General features: G+C 39.5%; 1 protein-coding gene across 1 annotated transcript; it reads left to right on the top strand.

Moving 5' to 3' along the window:
• Positions 1-1,153: 1,153 nt before the first annotated feature.
• On the top strand, positions 1,154-8,616 carry prkg3 (protein kinase cGMP-dependent 3; the record flags this gene model as incomplete). Its single annotated transcript, XM_079215482.1, has 21 exons — positions 1,154-1,241; positions 1,761-1,823; positions 1,939-2,065; positions 2,269-2,435; positions 2,573-2,686; positions 2,938-3,043; positions 3,203-3,266; positions 3,575-3,652; positions 3,782-3,870; positions 4,529-4,594; positions 4,746-4,793; positions 4,897-4,938; positions 5,073-5,184; positions 5,611-5,747; positions 5,874-5,963; positions 6,344-6,485; positions 6,680-6,843; positions 7,167-7,283; positions 7,551-7,613; positions 7,764-7,839; positions 8,530-8,616. 21 exons carry the CDS (start codon positions 1,154-1,156, stop codon positions 8,614-8,616), a joined length of 2,040 nt encoding a protein of 679 aa, XP_079071608.1.
• Positions 8,617-18,550: the final 9,934 nt, after the last annotated feature.

Genomic DNA, 18,550 nt, shown 5'->3' on the forward strand with positions numbered 1-18,550 from the left:
GATCACTGTTTCCTGGTGTTCTCCTTCTTTGCATGTTGACCAGCATGCTCTAAAGGTTATCATCCCAATTAGTAGTCTTTATTTATAGCTGCAATTTAAGCTTCCTCAGAATCTTGTATATGCCATTGTGTTCCCTGTAACAATGTAACACCATCAAACACTGTCTTTCTTGCAACACGGGCCTATTGACTCCTGGCACCGCAGTGGCATTGTGTTTTGCACTGGACTAGATTATCACATTGTAGTTAATGGTGAATCATTGGTGTGATGGAAAATATCACATCGTATTTATAGTTGTCAGCTGTAAAGATGTTTTTCCAAGAAGCCAATGTTCAACTCACCTTATGTTCAGACTTGCATCAAAGAAACACCCCTCTTTAATAGTAGATCAGGAGCCATTTTATTTTTCCACCACAGCTTGATGGGCTATTGCTCAGCGACTTTATGATTTGCTTTAACACAATGTCTAATCTCAGCGCTGTCCAATGTTCAGGGTGAGGCAGCGGGTAATTGGGGAGGGAGGGTCACGTGATGAGCACTCTGAGGCCGACAGCTCCTCCACCTCCTGCAGCCGATGTGTGTGTTCAGGATATTGGTGCTGGAACCTTGTGTTTGTATGGATCGTAAAGGTTCATTCATTAGTTTGCCTGCGCACGTATTTGTTTCTTTGTTCCACTCTCAACTCAAACACTAAATTATACAGCAGAGGCTGTTAATGTCACATTATTGCAGAAGCAACCAAACCGGGAGAGTAAGAAATAGCATACAGTCTGCAAAGAGCGAGCTGATAATGAAGGTTTTTGTACTATTTTAAACAGGTTCTGTCAACAGATCTTTAGCACGAGCTGGCAGGGTGTGACAGCGCTCAGAAAGCACCCTGTTGACTGTCCTTCATTAGTCTGCATTATTCAGCAGGGCTCTTGCTGTGTGCATGCAATGCAGTAGAGTTCAGTGCCTTGGGAAAAAGGCATCAGTATATTTACTTACAGTTGAAATATGATATAGGGGGTTTATGTGTGTGAGTCTGCACACAGCATGTTTGGGAGGCTTCATGTCTGTGTCCAGATGCCTGCCATCCACTGACCGTGCTGCAGTTTATCTTCACTCCATCAATTCCTTGTATTTCTTTTTACATTTCTTTCATCCTGTAGTCATGGAGAAGCAACTAGAGGAGCTGAAGCAGCAGCTAGAAAAACAATGTATGATCAACCAGGAGCTGCAGAGGCAAAACAAAGATCTGGGTGAGTACAATTCTACTTATACTATATTAAGAGTAACTTCACATTAGACCACACCCAACATCACAGCTGGGTGTGGTCTAGCTGGGTTGTGACCACATCCAGCTGTGATACAGAAGCAATGTGTAGTGCAATGTTACGCCACTGGTGTACAGTGAGCTGAGCGAAAAGAGCATAAAATCACCACTTATGTACAGGATGAAGGGAGTGTGTACGTAGACAGCAAAACTATTTTTCACCTCGACGGTTACAGTAACTCTTTAATGTATGTGTCTGACAAATTGAATCGCAATAAAAATACAAGTCTCAATGTCTACAACAACTAAACACACACACACACACACACATATTGGCGTGTATTGGCACCAGAGATCACTGACAACCGTAAAATGTCCTTTTCCGTGTATCATGATCACAGTTCTTTAATAACAACATTTTAGAGACTGTCTTCTAAATGTTTATGTTACGAAAATGAATGCACATGCACAACATCCTTGCGTTTTTCTGCTTTTATCGCCATAGAGCAACGACTGCAGGAGAAAGAAACACTTTTGCAGGAGCTGCACGGTCAATATCATGATCTTGGTAAGAGGCCAACATGGGCACCAGGGACATGAACGAGTTGACCTTTGATACAACATTCAGCTGCAGACATTGACAGTTAACCCTCCCTTTGCGTTCCACTGTTTGTCTGTCTCAGATTTTCCCTCTCAAAGCGGTAATGAGATTGAACCGCAGGTCAGAAAGAGCCGTGCGGCTGTCATTGCCTCTGAACCGATCCCCGAGACCCTGGAAATTACACGCAAGAGGGTCAAGAAAATGGTCAGGTTGGTAACTATTACTACTGAAGACAGAATACCCCATTTATGTAGGAGTGCACAAGGGTTTTTCATTTGCAGTGTTGGCAAATCCAATCGATTTCCTGTCCAAACACCCACAAAATGCATGATGGGTTACCATGTTGTGTGGGAGCTCCTCGAGATTTCATTGACCTTTGCTGAAGACGACTTCTCTCACCTCCTGTCATCAGCGAGACAAATCTGATCGTCAAAGCCATCCAGAAGAATGATTTCCTGAGCCGCCTCGACGATGAGCAGACAGCCATGATGGTGGACCTCTTAGCGGAATCCAGCTTCAAGCCGGATGAAGAAGTCATTAAAGAGGGCTCAGAAGGAGACAGCATGTACATCGTAGCAGGTGGGGACACGCCCCAGTGTGACTGGATGTGATGGAGGAACCATGCAAAACCCCTTTTTCTTTTTTTTACAATATAACTAAATACATCAAAAACATATTTCTCTATAAAGCAACTTTCTTGTCGTTCCACCTTTTAGCTGGTGAGCTCCTTGTCACTCAGGCAGGCCGAAACCTCCGCAGCCTGACCACCGGGGACGTGTTCGGGGAACTGGCCATCTTGTATAACTGCAAACGGACAGCAACAGTCAAAGGTCAGTCCCCGGTATGACGCCTCTGAGAAGGACATGCAGATTAGTTTATTTTCATACTATAGGAAGAAATAGCGCTTGTGTTTTTCTGTGGTAGCATAGGGTTAGTTGTGTTTTTGTTTAAGGGACAGTGCAAATGGTTGCATCTGTGTGGTTTCAATTCTCTTTTTTTGAAGTCCATAATAGCTTTTTCTTTTATAGGAAAGCTGCCACACTTAACAGTCTTAACTACTCATCCCTTTCACTTGTTGCAGCAAAGACAGCAGTGCGTCTGTGGTCCATGGAGCGACAGACCTATAGGACGATCATTACCAACAAGTCCAAGAAGAAGAGAGAGCAGCTCATGGGCTTCCTGAAGACGTGCGTTTATGAACTTTGCAGCGAACATAAATTAAATATCCGCTTTGATTTGGTGTTTTTTTTATTATATCAAACTGCCATGAAGTAACTGCTTTACTTCTTGGACCATGTAATAACTATTTATATGTCTGCTGCTTCCTTTTCTGTATGCTATCACAGGTCTCGTACTCTGAAGGACCTGAATGATGTCCAGCTGTCCAAAATAATTGACTCTATGGAGGAGGTGTGTACTTAGATGTGTTACAAGTGATTGTTACTCATGTGAAAATAAAGCAGAACAGTTTTTGAAGATAAAGTGAAATACAAGGATATGTTTTTGTTATTTTTTAAATGTTTTTAGTTTTTTAGTTGCTTACATATTTTAAATCTCTGAAAGCCTTGAAAGAGAGTATTTTCATGACACTTAGTGTATTTTTTCTGGCTTTGTTTCCTGTAAATCAACTTATTTTCACCTCAAACTTATTTGATAGAGTTTTGTGTATGGAAATTACATTTGTTTTTCTAATCGTGTTTTCTTCTTGTCTTCCTTAGGTGAAGTACCAGGACAAAGATGCTATCGTTCGAGAAGGAGAAGAAGGAAACACATTCTACATCATCCTCAAAGGAGAGGTATGGCGTAATACTGTGGCTGTAAACTCATATTTGAGTATTTAGTGAGCTGCATCCGCCTGTGCACCAGAACCGGATACATATGCACTCATTATCTCTTCTTCCCTCTCACGTGTGTTTCGCCCTCAGGTCCTGGTGACCAAGAACGTGAATGGGCATCAGAAGCAGATTCGTAGGATGGGAAAAGGGGAGCATTTCGGGGAACAGGCCCTCATACGGTAACCATGGCAACACATGCCTCGGGGCATGCGTTGCAGACTTGTGCAACATCCACTGCTCTGTTGTGCAGCTTTTTTTCAATGCTGTCATCTCTGACATTATCGTTGTGCAACCTGACAATTATCTTCTAAATGTGCAAACGTAAAATATGTGAAATCGCTTCACCAAATTGAATGAATATTTCCTTAACTTCTTTAGTGCTGTTGATATGCAAATCAGTTAAAATCTTCTGTAACAAACTTGAGGCTGGATTGTTGAGGAAAAAACAACATAAAAAACATGTATGTAATCTACAGTTTGATAACAGACTCATTGGTTTGGTGGTATCGGCTTTTTAATATAAAAAAATCAAATATCATGCAGCTCGTGTTCTTTGCCTCTAATCAGCATTTAATTGTTCTATTGGGAGGTTGTTTAGATGTGCAGCATAAATATCAAACAATTGATGAATATGTAACAAGGGAATGTGCTGATAAGGAAACCATGTGCCATAGTTTATTCATGCAGAAAAAATCCTGTTGCAGCAAAACAAAAAACGTAAACGTGAGATCATCCATTTTATTAATTTCTCAAATTTCTGACACACAAAATTGTATATGAGCAGTAGTGACAGACAGTTTCTCTGAGTTCACGTGTGCAATGTTTCTTCTCATGCAGGGAAGTCTTGAGAACTGCCACTTGCAGCGCTGACGGCCCTGTTACCTGCTTCTCCATCGACAAGGAGTGAGTCTGGCTCCACATTAAATGTTGCTGTTCGGTCAGGCCGTTGCTCCTGGATAGAAAGATCCTTGTTCACTGTTGTTTTCCCTGCTTTAGCTTTTTGTTGTGTACTTTTTGGATTGACGCAGTTTCATTAACAACTCCTTTTTTTTAGGGTGTTTGAAGAGACAATTCCCACAGAACACCTCGAGCTGTTTGACGAGTACGTACAGCAGACATATTTTCGTTTCATAATCATGAATCTTTTGAATCTTGGTGACAATAGTGTGATGTGTAAATGCCTAATGGATTCATTTGGTTTTCAGCTCCAAAGTGCTACAGGAGGCACAAGCTCCAGAAAAGTTGAGGTGAGTGGTTGTAGAAGATGATGAGACTGGGTGGAGGCAGGCCGAAGGACGTAAAACGATCATTATATATAACATACATGAGATCCTTGAAGTGAACTAGCATTTGTCTAAAGTTCTCCATCTGTCTTGGTCAGTCCCGGCTCCACTCTGAGGTTTAAGGACCTGGTCCCGGTGCTGTACCAAGAGGGTCGCTATCAAGGAGATCCTGTCACGCTTGGAGTCGGAGGGTTTGGCCGTGTTGAGCTGGTGAGTGTGTTTGTCTTGTATAAGCACTGTTTCAATATTTGCTGGAATGTAAAATGCATTAGTTCCCTTATAAAAAAACATATTGGGATTGTTGTCATGTTATATGAGTTACAACAAATATTTTATGCCATGTTTTTCTGGAATAAATTAGACTGAAACCTAGGAACAGAAAAATGCAGGAAGTGGAACTGGAGCTAGAAAATTGTTTGAAAATTATCGGGATGGAGAGAGGGGCTGAATCTAATATACCATGTTATTGAAAAGCAAGGCCCTTAATCGTGTTATTATATGTTCCTATATATATATATATATATATATATATATATATATATATATATATATATATATATATATATATATATATATATATATATATATATTATATATAAACACTAATAGTTGTGATGATCAATGTTTTTTGCTAAGATGGCCACTGTGAATCATGGGAAATATTACGCTATGAAGCGAGTCAGCAAGAAGCACATTGTTGCCAAGAGACAGGAGGAGCACATGTTGTTTGAGAAAAAGATCCTTAAAGCCGTCCAGTGCGACTTCATTGTCAGGTATCTACGATCAAGACACACAGTCAACATCATTTAAATACAACATATACATTCAGTTTAATGTACAGATAACTTGGAGGTGTGAGTTGACTTTAATGCTACTTTAATTCAACTCTTTCTCTGCAGGCTTCATGCTGCTTTTAAAGACACACGATACATCTACATGGTCATGGAGTTCTGTGTGGGAGGAGAGATCTGGACCAAACTCAAAGAAGTGTGAGAAAACACAGATAACAACCCATGTCCTCATTTAGATGTTTGTTCAAGCAGAATATTGGGGTGCCCTGTTGTGCAAGGTGGGATTATTCCTCAGTGTATACCAGCGACATAATATTATGAGGAAGAACGTTTTGTTTGAGTGGGGCAACACAATTTATTGCTATTATTACATCTTGAGCTCAACACTTAAAATTAATAAAGTTGCACAGATTCACAAGGCTGATGCTGTTACCCACTGAAATATACAGTATAGTGACAACAATGAAATCAACATATCAACAACAGAAAGTGATGGAAGGTCATATATTAGTTTGCAACCAAATTAAAGCGAGCAGAGGAGGACGTTGTTGGAGAGTCTTCCATGTCTGTGATTTCAGAGGGCGTTTTGACGAGCCCATCGCTGTGTTCTGCACCGCCTGCGTGGTGGAGGCCTATGCCTACCTCCACAAGAAGAACATCATGTACAGAGACCTTAAGCCGGAGAACCTGATGCTGGACATAAAGGGCTACGTCAAACTGGTAAGTACACATCTGTGTATGTGTCCAGTGCTGTACTCTTTAAGCTCACTACTGTTTTCACATATGGTGTGTGGATGTGTGTGTATGTGTGTGTGTGTGTGTGTGTGTGTGTGTGTGTGTGTGTGTGTGTGTGTGTGTGTGTGTGTGTGTGTCTGTGTGTGTGTGTGTGCGCGTGTGTGGGGGGGTCTCTGCAGGTGGACTTTGGTTTTTCCAAAGAGATGGTGCGTGGAGAGAAAACCTATTCATTTGTGGGTACTCCTGAGTACATGGCCCCAGAGATCATCAAGAACCAGGGACATGACTTTGCAGTGGACTTTTGGTCCCTTGGCATCCTGATTTATGAGCTATTGGTGGGAAGGTAATCATTATACACCCGCCCATATTTGGAAGAAAGCATTTCTTCTGTTTTGTAAGGTTCATATCTGACAATCACGTATTAATAAATGGCCTAAGATTTTAATTTCAAAGCAAAAGAATGATTTTATGTGACAAAAGAGTCACACACGTGTTAACCAGTAGATGGCAGTAGGGAAATGTGACTGACTTCTGCATGATCCAGTATCTGCAGTTGCAGGTTCAGGTTTCCCAGCAGCAACTAGATGTTTTTTTAATTTTGTTTATGTCAGACCGTTGAAAGATTGAAAAACATCACACTTCTCTCTTTTTTTTCCAACCTGTCAGCCCTCCCTTTTCAAGTTCAGAGCCTCAGAAGATTTATGCCAAAATCTTGGACGGGGTGCTCAAATACCCACCTTACATGAGTGAGGCAGCCAAGTCCATTATCAGCAAAATGTGCAGGTGAGACAAATATGTTGATTGCAGTTTTATATGCTGATAATGCTCTAGTATATGTAAAATTAACTCAATGTATTGCCTGAATAACTTTTTCATAAAATTGGAGTTGCATCATGTAATATGTATGTGAATATTATAGGGGTTCGAGAAGATGATACAGTTACTCCCAGAGGAGAGCATGAATTATGGAACATACCTGAATATGAATACACTGTATCATAATATGCACTTGTGTTGTTTATGCATGATGTATTGTGTTTTTCATTGCAGACCTCGGCCGGGTCAGAGGTTAGGAAACACCAAGAATGGGATCAAAGATGTCCGGCATCACAGGTAACAGTGGCAGCATGTGACGTGGGTGTTGGACAGTATAATGTTATATGTGATACCTCGTAAACCTTTGTCTTATCTTCTTGTCTTATGACTGGCTTTCTCACTCTCACTATGTTTGACGTGAGATCATCCTCCTTCTCTTCCCTTCAGGTGGTTCAGCAGTATGAACTGGCACAAGCTGCGTGTGGGTCAGCTCGACGCCCCCACAGTCCGGCTCATACGCAAGGCAAGTCAAACCTGGAGTGGAGTTAGTTTTATTTTTACTATTATGTGAAAAGTGGCTTCTACCTTTGGTTTAAGGAAAATAGAAACAAAGAACACGGCTCACTTTGTGGAAGACATTTTTAACACATACTGACATTTTAAATCCCTTTAAAATTTGTTTTCAAATCATCATTATTCCTCTATAATTAGGAATACACCTCACTAAATATGCAAATACAATTCTGAGAGGAAAACTTCCTATTGATTTTATTATTTTTGTATTTATATATATTTTTTAGCAATGGAATTGATACGCGAAAGAACAGTGTGATCTTGCAATTTTACGAGATCACACTGTTCTTTCAATACAACAATGGTAACCTCAACAATGCTAACCTCTTTAGGAGCAGCTCCTTTTAAAGATGTTTTTTCTTTTCTCATAACTCACTTTGGTAAGAGTTTGATTGTCAGATGGTTCATTCAATCACCTGCACGCTTTTTTAAAGTGCCGGTCTTTTTCCCAACACTTTCCAATACCGGCTTCTCAGATGTTTCTGTGTGATAAATCATCTGGTGGGTAAGGTTGATTTTTCAGGGCCTTTGACTTCAAACATGCAGGGAGGGTCACACTACTGTTAATAAGTCACGGTTCGACAGGACTGTGTGTATTAAATGTATTCACAATTTTCAATATAGCTTTTTCCTCCATCAGGGCCCCTGCTACATCAACTTTGATCGTTTCCCTCTTGATCTGACTAAAGCAGAAGAGGAGTTCTCTGGCTGGGATCGTGACTTCTGATGTTAAAGGATCAAAGGACACAAGCTTTTCACCTGAATATGGAGCCAATTCAGAATACCCTCAGTTCAAGCCAAAACATGACATTCATATTGAAAAAACATCACTCTAACTTCATGCTAATTTGATTATTAAATTAGAGTGGAACTGCAGGTCGTCACCTTTTTCAAAATGTTTAATAAAGTTTCTCTGTTGTCATAGAGACACATATTCTGAGTGGCAACTGGGCCAACAATATATGGATGTGTCGAGACACATTGTTTGGACATTCTGTTTCCAAATTCAGTGCAGGGAGATTTGGTGCATGATAAAGAAGTGTTATTAACATCATCTAACACTCTGCACTGATTAGAATAAAACACCCATCCATGAGTCATATTGTACAATCAGTACAGCTCTTACCGAGCGTATACTGATGTCATATCTATGTTGTACTAAAATGTGTTTTGTTCTTTTGGATCTTAATTGCTTTTAGCAAAGTTAGCAAACGTTTAATATTGTTGAAGATGTTTTTTAGTATTGTAAACTGTCACTTTCTCAGAGGTTTTTCCTTTTGTTTTTGGGATAATCTGTCCCCTTTTTTAATGTAGATTATTTTCAGGTGCCATGATTGTATTTTAAAAAGACCATAGAACATAACACATTTCTACTGGACTCTTTAGTAAATAAAAGTTCTCTTTAATGCTGGAGTTAGCTGTGTTTGTTTTATATACTTATCCACCATTGTATCACAGTCAAAGTTGTGTAGGATCAACATGTGTTTCGTGGCAACCTTTTCTTACCTGCAGTGCATGTTACAGTAAATGAAAGAAACAAGATTAAAGGACAAAGCTTGTGTTATTCTACACATTTCTTGCCGTCAACAAATCCCATAAAAAAAACAAAAAAAAAACCATATTTCATGCAAAACATCATCAATTGCGAAAATAATGTATTTTCTCTCGCCTGAGGTGTTTTTGCATTTGATGCGTAAATGGGATATGGAAACGCTTTTGCCGAATAAATTCTGACATTGCGAACGTTTAACTCACATGACTTAACAGCTATTTCTACTTTCGACGTCTTCTCGGCTACTCGCATAATGTGCAAATGTTTGTCTCTGACATCATGAAACATGGCCAATACTAGCTGACACACAATTTCCTGAAGATCTCTCTCCATTTTCCTCTTGTAACTGGAGCAGATAGCTGAGCTACTCCGTTTGCTGACGGATTACGGACATGCAACCCTTAACCGCTAACTTCTGAAAAAACTCATCTCTGGCCGGGTTTATTCGGGTTTATTCGCTCCAAACAGTTGATGGAGACAAGGCTAATTTGCATTCCTTTCTACTGAAGAGCTACATCTTTAAAAATGGGTCACAGTTCATGGTTTAAAAAAAGTCAAAACAATTTCCCAAAAACAACAGAGCACTCTAGTTCTAAGCAAATATTAATCATGCTGGAGTAAATTGTGTATTCGATGGGGACTATTTTCAACCATGGATGAATACATATTTCCTACTATTTGCAGCACCAGGATGGTGGATGGTGGATGGACTCAAACTAAACTAAAGTGCCCAGGTTTGTTAAAATAAAGAAATGTGTTATGCTCTGCTGAGCAGTCTTGAGTTAATCAGACTCAGTGTTAACACCTGTGTTGATTAATTATTGGTGGCACCTGTGTTCAAAGTCTCTGCTGTTTGCTCTCTGCTTTGCTCTGACTCTAATGTTCGAGAGGTCTGAGTGGGCATCTGTGTATGTAATGTAGTGCTGATAAATGATTAGCTAGCCTGCCTAGCTGCAGTGATTTTCTTTCCCACCGTTTCTGTCATTTGCCTCAGTTTTGTAAGAAAGACTATTAACTAATCTTCCCCTCTTACTCCAACTCCATTCATCTTTCCTATAATCGTTTCGAATGTCTCTTTTGGCTGTTTGATGTTGTCTTTAAAAGTCAGCATCTCCTTCTCAATACCCAGCGCTGCACCTCATTACTTGTTTGTATCCCCCATGATAATTTATATTTCATGACCTGAGACTAAAAGCTGGCACGTTTGTTATGTGAGCTTATGTATCCCAAGCATGCGTGTTAGTATATCAGCACATTGCTTATGATAATAAATCCTTTGTTTATGTGTGTGAGGTGCATAAATATAACGTGCATTCATATCAATGTGCCACATCAACAATCTGAACCTGCATTCTATAGCATAACAAAATATATTGTTTCTCATTACGCAGATGATTGTAAGTGTGGGAGCAGTGAAGATCCACGTTAGATAACAAACAACAACACACTTAAACATTGCTCTGCTAGTACCGCTAAGACTTGATTGAGTCGCCTTCTTTCAATATCCCAAATACTTACCCCAAACTCTCTGAATTCATATAAAAGTAAAGGAAGCAAGCAACTTAAAAAGCAACATTTATTATATTTATTTTCTTAAATATATTTAGGACAACAGAACATGAAATACTAACACCTCATGAATGTGAACGTTTTAGGAGACAACTACATCCAGCAAAAACCGAGCAATATAATTAGACGAGAGTTATGTTTCTACCCACCTGGCAGAAAACTGTATGGAGTCATAAAACCTTCACCGTATGTGTCACACTTTTTCTGACGGCGACGATATTGGCAACTTTGTGAAAGGAACGTCCAAAGTGTTAAAAAAAATGCAAAATGGCTGCAAAACGTCTCTGGCTGTAGCATCAAAACCCCTCTAAATATACAACACAAAAGTAGATAATTTATTAGAAATATGTGATCAAAAGGCTATGGCAGTTGGGGTAACCAACTTGTAGTAATGTGTGAAGACTTTAGTTTATACAAAAGGAGGTTTTTTTGGTCATTCTAATTCTGTCGCTGTTGTGTAAATGCAGCAGAAGTCCAATATTCATTATATGTTTTTGCTCTGTTTCTGGCTTCCACCAACTCCTGAGAGAAATATTTGTCTCTTTAGCAGCTAAATGCTTCACGACCATGAGTCTCTGATGCCCCCCACACCAACCCCTCACTCACAAAAATGCCACTCCTCTTTATGCGAACACATATCATCTTTTCTGGGAAACATATTACAATAAAAAGATAGAACTTGATGATGACATCTGTGGATGCTCTCCCTCACTGCTCACTTCCCTCCTGTGACAACACACTCATTCCTGTTTACAGAGCTGTACTCTCATCTTGTGTCAATTCATGTGTGAGATTTCCATTGAGATTTCCTTCTCTCTGTTTTGCCTTAATTTATCATGTGTGTTTGAGTTGATGTGGCTGAAAGAATCTGCAACTATTATTTATGAAACTTTGTCCCACCTGTTGCAGTGGGCCTGATTATATTCTGACTTTACTGTGATGTCAGATTTTAAGTTATCTGCTTCACATTGGGCGTACAGCATTTTCCCAATTGGTTATCAATTGGTTATTGGTTATAGGTTAACATTTTGATCACTCGTTTTAACGGTGAAACTGAAAGGTTTCCTTCCTAATCAATAGTACTGTAGTATATCTGTTTTTCTGCCTTTAATGTACAGCCCTGCCTGCAGCTGCTTGTGTATGCACAGTACAATGTACCTGCAGCATTAATATTTTGTATGCAGGTCCTTTACCCTGAACATTCTTTGCTTTCATGCCAGTAATCATTGTGTTGTGGAACAGTCTTTTTATAGAGCATTTTAAGTTAGGAAGTCTAGAGTATTTAATTAATTGCAGTCGTGAATGAAACCACAGTTTTGTGAATGGTTTCGCCTGTGCATATATTGAATAAATGACTCATTAAAGCTCTTCAGACTCTTGTCAATAGTTGTCTGGCTCCTCGGTGTGATTGATCTTCTTCCCTATTACGTTTCAGGTCCTTATCCCCGATGAGAGCCCCGCTCATTCACAACAACAACAACAACAACAACACAAGTGATCACTGAAAGCGGCGGACCTACAATCTTATGATGTTGGATACATTGAATTGCGATGTTTCTGAATCAAAATTACACCACATTCACCTCCCATCTCCTGCAATGAAAATGCAGTGAATTTGCGGAATCTCTGCACATTTAAAACGTTGGGTTTGTTGTGCTTTTGTAACATGCTAGCCTTTTTGCTTGTTGCTGTTTCCCAAGAGGCCGACAGCTATTTCAAATTTCCCAACAGGCCAAACCTTTTTGCAAACCAATTAAAGTTACAGGAGTTTATTCATGCTTGAATTTTCTGCGTAGGAAGATGGATGTAAAGCTGCTTCCTCATTTGGCCTCAGTGATTGGTTCCTCATGTGCATGAATGCTCATGAATCCCTCTGGAACAGCTGCTCTTATAGGAGTATGCATGTCTTGTGTCTATTCTTCAGCACAAACAGGGGAGGAGGTGTAACCTGCTACAGTATGTCCAAGGTACCTACAATTAACTGTACTGTGAAGGAATAAAGTGGAAAGAACAGGAAACAATAGCTCTTTCAAATGTCCAAGGCTGCGCATCAACAGCTCACCAGAGGCCTCATGTCATCAAAGCACAGACTAACATCATTAACGATGGCTGTAAGAACATAGATACTGGGGCCTGCTGCTGTTGCTGCTTTCTTGGATATATAAATGTAATGGAGCTACAGTATCATGTATATTCAATATTATCAAAGCTGTCCAAAGTCTAAATATAGGACTACATCTACCAGCATTTCTTGAGCTATAATTAACACACTGTGTGTTTGAACCAATTATTTCTTGGTGAACAGAGGCTGGTTGGAGCAGGCTTTTATAATTTAGCAATACTGTATTCATAGATACCTATTTCTGTCATTTAAAAAAAATAATTGTTCATTCAGTTTAGACTAAAGTGGAGCTGGAGCCTTTTCCAGCATATTTGTGCCGGCAGACATTTTTGAACTGTCTTTGTGGTTTTGGGAGAAAACTGAAACCAAACAGCTGTAAATAGACCTCCCTGCAGTAGCAGATAAGGACTTGCTTATTTCATGTATTTCACTCTCTGAAGGGACTTTGGAAACATGCTGTGCAGCTGCTCACAATATACAAAATTACAGACAGAATCCTATCAAAAATATTGCAGGTTGTATCAAATTGAGTCCAAAACTAAATCTGCAGGTTCACTCATCCATTAATACTCGAGACAAAGGACATCTGCTCAATTGTAGAAGTTGACTGATGTGGAAGAAGAAATATGAACAGTGACAACTGCTCTGACTATAGTGACTCAGTGACCTCCCCATCAGCTTTGATGGCTCTCTGCTGAGACTCAACAGTGTCACAGCCCAGCTGTTAGACTGGGACAAATACACAGAAGACACACGTGCATGCTCACAAATAAAGTAATGAATTAACCAAAAAACGTATCAAAAAGGGTCAAACAAATTGATGGGAATAATTTGTAAGGTCAGTAGTGTAAGGAGTGGAAGAGTGAGGCATTTATTCGTGGTGTGAATGCTCAGAGAAATCGCCTTTGTTCCGAAAAACAATTACGTCACTTGCTACTACTAAAGGCTCCACTGTGTTCATCAGCTAGCCGCTAACTTTGTCTGTCAGGGTTTTGGTGCTAAAGCAAGAAGCGTACAGAGGAAACCATATTGCTTTAAACAGCTGCCGGCAGGAGCTAAATATATGCTGATAAAAGAACTATGATGAACCAAAACAGTAAAGTTGTGGGTCATGAATCAAAAACAAAGCTGAAAGACACTTAAGTCTGTGCAAGATTAAAAGCTTTCACTCATCCATGGCTTCAGAATGCTATAATTTGAGATTTGAGATTCTTCATTTTCTGTTTCCTTTTGACTATTATTGGTAAACCTTCTTTCAATCTATTTCAACGAGATAGTGGTAGCAGCAAAAAAAAAGGTTCCCAATACATGTCAAGGCCACTGAAGTACCCTGACATCTGTGCCATGCTATCAAATCACAAATGTGTCTAATGGAGTAGACCTGATCTGTCCAGACCTGATCGTGTGAAGACCACTTAAATGCCTCGGGCAAAGAGCCCCTGCTGCACAGCCTCTCAGAGTAGCTCCAACCTCTCTTAAAATCTGCAAGATTTGGACATTTTTTTTGTATCTTTCAGCATATCGGTTACATACAAAAAAAAACAATTCAAGTTATGTTGAAAGTCAAATTGTGCGGTTGCTCTCATTACTATTCATTCAGGACACCTTTTCTAACTGTGGACTATATGTATTCATGATCCACAGGGAGCATTGAAGCAGTAAAGGTCAGGATGTCATTCATCCAGTCAGCGTGAAAGGATATCCTATCTGCAACACCCTGGACCCGACTATATTCAGGGAAAGGTTTAAATCTTTCCCCTTTGGACTGGAGAGTTGGTCTTTCCCTTCAGGTTGACTTTGAGACTTGGTTTTGTTATTATGTGTTGGAAAAGGTCGATTATAATGAGGGGCTTGTTTAATGTATGTATATTCTGTTTTAGAAGAAGCAGAGCTGAATATCCAACTGCGACATCAAATGATTTGGATTGTAGCTCCTTCTTTTCTTTAAAATTGCAATATACTATTAGTTAATCTACTCTCTGAAAATAATTTCACTGATGCATTTTTAAAAGGAACAGTTTTTGCCTCTTTGCTTTCTTGCCAAGAGTGAGAAGATCAATACCACTGGTGTGTCTGTGCATTGAGTGTGAAGCTGAAGCCAGGAGGTGATTATCTTAGTTTAGCATAAACGTCAGGAGGAGGGAGAAACAAGTAACCTGTCTCTGTCCAAAGAAAAAGATAAAGAAAAAGGACGACCAACACTAATATCACCAATTAGCACACATCTATATTTAAACAGAAATGTAACAGCAATAATGAACACTGGGGCTCTGGTTGAATAGTTGTTTTGGTGGCGTATTCCTAACTGAGTGAAATTACCTTCATGTGAATCTACATGGGAATAGCAGACATGATAAGAGCTGGTCAAATTATCTTAATGCTGTGGAAAGGTGCTTCAATGATTCTTTTCTTATCTCCTATGTGCATAATGAAGGACAATTACATCCCACAATTCCCTGTGGCAGCAACATTTAAAGTGTAGCAGGTCAATAATACATGCTGCCGTAATTATGTTGTGTAAGTGCAGTCTGATTCTCTGAGCACCCCGGATGTCTTTTCCTAAGTTTCTCCTTCACATCGTTGACCTCATGACCTCAAGAAAAGAACACATTACATCTTTGTTTTCACTATTTGACCAATTTCTGCCCTTGGAAACCTAAAGGTAATTACTCCAGGAAGTCTCTACTTCTGGGCCTCAGCCAATATATAGTTACACAAAAGACCTCAAGAGACCACAAATTGTGTTTTCTTGTGTTTAGATTAAACAAACAATACAACACAACTTTTGTCCACACTAGAACCAATGGATTGGAATGAAATATTGTCCAGAAAGCAATTAATGGGCACTTGTCTTCACACATTACAATACATACAAAAGACTGAACAAGACCAGTCTCACAGGCGTCTGCTGAAGCCCTAAAATCTGCATGAGGATTTAGCACAAGGAACTGCTTGTGCAGTTTACAGATTCACTTTCATGGCATGGTCTTGTAACTTTGGATGGAGCCAGGCTTGCTGTCCTGCTCCCACTGTTTAAGCTCAGCTAAGATAATTGACATTGAGTGGTATCACTCTTCCAATCAAACCGTCTGTGAGAAAGTGCAGAAGTGCATGTTGTACCATCCCTCTCAAGCTTTATTGTTAAGGCCAGACAGATACGGTGAGTATTGAGTGAATTTCAAAGAGCACCACATGCCCGTCCTTTTCATGTTTCTACAGTGACACAAGTCCTATTCAGCTGAGGTCGTTAATACAGACGCTGGGTTCCACATGCTAACAAGGCAGTAAATGGGTGTAACGATGAGTGTCTCACAATGCGGACAGCATTTACAAAACCAATACTCTCTAACTAATCAATGGTGTGTTTTGTGTACACAGCAGCTCGGTAGCAGCACTCCATAATAGGTGCAAAGTAACTAAATAAAAAAAAAGGAAGAGACATTATGAAGCCAATTATAATTGAAATAATACTGTTGAATTGGACAATCTGCAGAGCACCTGTCACATTGACTCACATACACACATCCCACCCACACACAGTGCCAGCTTCCTCTCAATGTGTGAGGTAAACGCCACTCTCACCATGTACCTCTCAAGCCCCAGGCGGCACTGGTTGGTGGCTGAGTCACCGTTTTTCTCTGATGTCACTGCAGACAGAATTGCTAATGAACCAACCAATATTCAACCGGGCTGGTTCTGAGGTCCGCTCTCTGCAGGATACTAAATACTCTCTCTTTGCATTCAAGCAGTGGTTTGAGTGCATTGAGTGACTTCATGGCTTCACTAATACATTTCTAGATAATATAGTCGCCTCCCTGTTCAGATTGCATCCAATCAAATAAATACCTGTATATTTACAATTTACCAAACAACATGAGTCTATATATTCTGCATGTTTGAACACTCAGAAATCCCTAATTCTGTCCCAACAAAGATCTTAAATGTGTTTTTTGTTTGTTGTGTCTATATAAAGCCAGTCTACAATCAGCAGCAGTGAATCATGCTGGCTCCCATTTGAAGGGCACAGAGTCGAGGGTCGTATCCTCTCAGTGTCTCAGTGAGGATGTGCTTATGGTCCTGTCTGTCTGTTGAGAGGATGACGTGCATTGTTACTCTCTATCTTTAGAGTCATTAAGTAACCCGCCAGTTTGCATTAAGGAAAACCGTCACAGTCAGAGTGAAATGTGTCTTTCTGTTGCAGATTGCATGTTGTGATAAAAAAGAGGACGAACTGTAATATAATGTTCCCACTGTACAACCAGTACAAAGAGGGATCTTAAAAACGTGAGGTATGATGTACAAATATAAGTGAGGGTGTCAGTGAGCAGCCTTCTCGGTTCACGTTGTGCTTGTTAACCATGAAGAACATTTTGTGACTCAAATCAGTTTGTCAGTCTCGATCCATTATCAAGTGGTGACTGTCATCTTGTTCATGGTTACACCACTGCTGTATCTTTTATTATTGAGCTGCACAGAACAGTTCGTTGCATAAGTGCTGCATAATTGTTCATGAAAAAATAAAAGTCTTATGTGGGAACTCACCATGACAAATGACTAAAAACACTACAATGAAGGAATGCAATATGCTTGTGCAAAACAAGACGGGTATAATGTTGTGACGGTCGGTTTTGTACAGTGCTCAGACAAACTGTTCAGATGTGTTGTCATTCGTTTTAAGAAGGACAAGGCTACAAACTTCTAGAGCTAAAACTCCACTGAAACACCAAAACCTACAATGTATTGACGCCAAGAACAAATATTGCAGGTATTAGCTAAAGTAGGATATCGGTAAATCTTTTGTGCCTCGGACCTAAAACAATATTCAAGAAATATTGAGAGTAAAATATAAAAAAGCAAAATATAGATTTACGTTATACGTGTTCCAGAGCTGAAAGAAAACCGCAACCGTGGGTGTTTTTTGCATATAAAATATTTTATTCTAAACTTCTGAAAAGTTAGCCATGATTTAAGATGATTTTTTACCAACATTAACATATCAACATATTAACATACTGGAAACAAATGGTAGCCAAACTGTTATCAAAAGCAAAGCCTGCAATTATAGAAACATCTGATCAATAAACACTAAAAGTAACATTTAAAGTGGCATGCAACACTTGTTGAAATCATGTTGATTTTTAAAATAAAATATGCAATGTACATGACCCCTCACAAGTGTATTCGCAAAGTTTTACAGATGGGTGTGTTGTGAATTTAAACATTTCAGAGTAAACTGAATTTTGTTTGCCTTTAACGGGTCTCATTAAAAAAATTGTCATAGCAAAGCACTATATTTTAATGATACATGGATCTTGATAGACATATGTCTATGGCATTGTGTTTTTCTTAAATGAGGGCCATTGGCTTCAAACATCTTCGCAGCACAGCGAATTGAACTCCTTTACATACATGAATCAC

This window comes from Taurulus bubalis (genome assembly GCF_910589615.1).
Source record: "Taurulus bubalis genome assembly, chromosome: 3".
NCBI lineage: Eukaryota > Metazoa > Chordata > Actinopteri > Perciformes > Cottidae > Taurulus > Taurulus bubalis.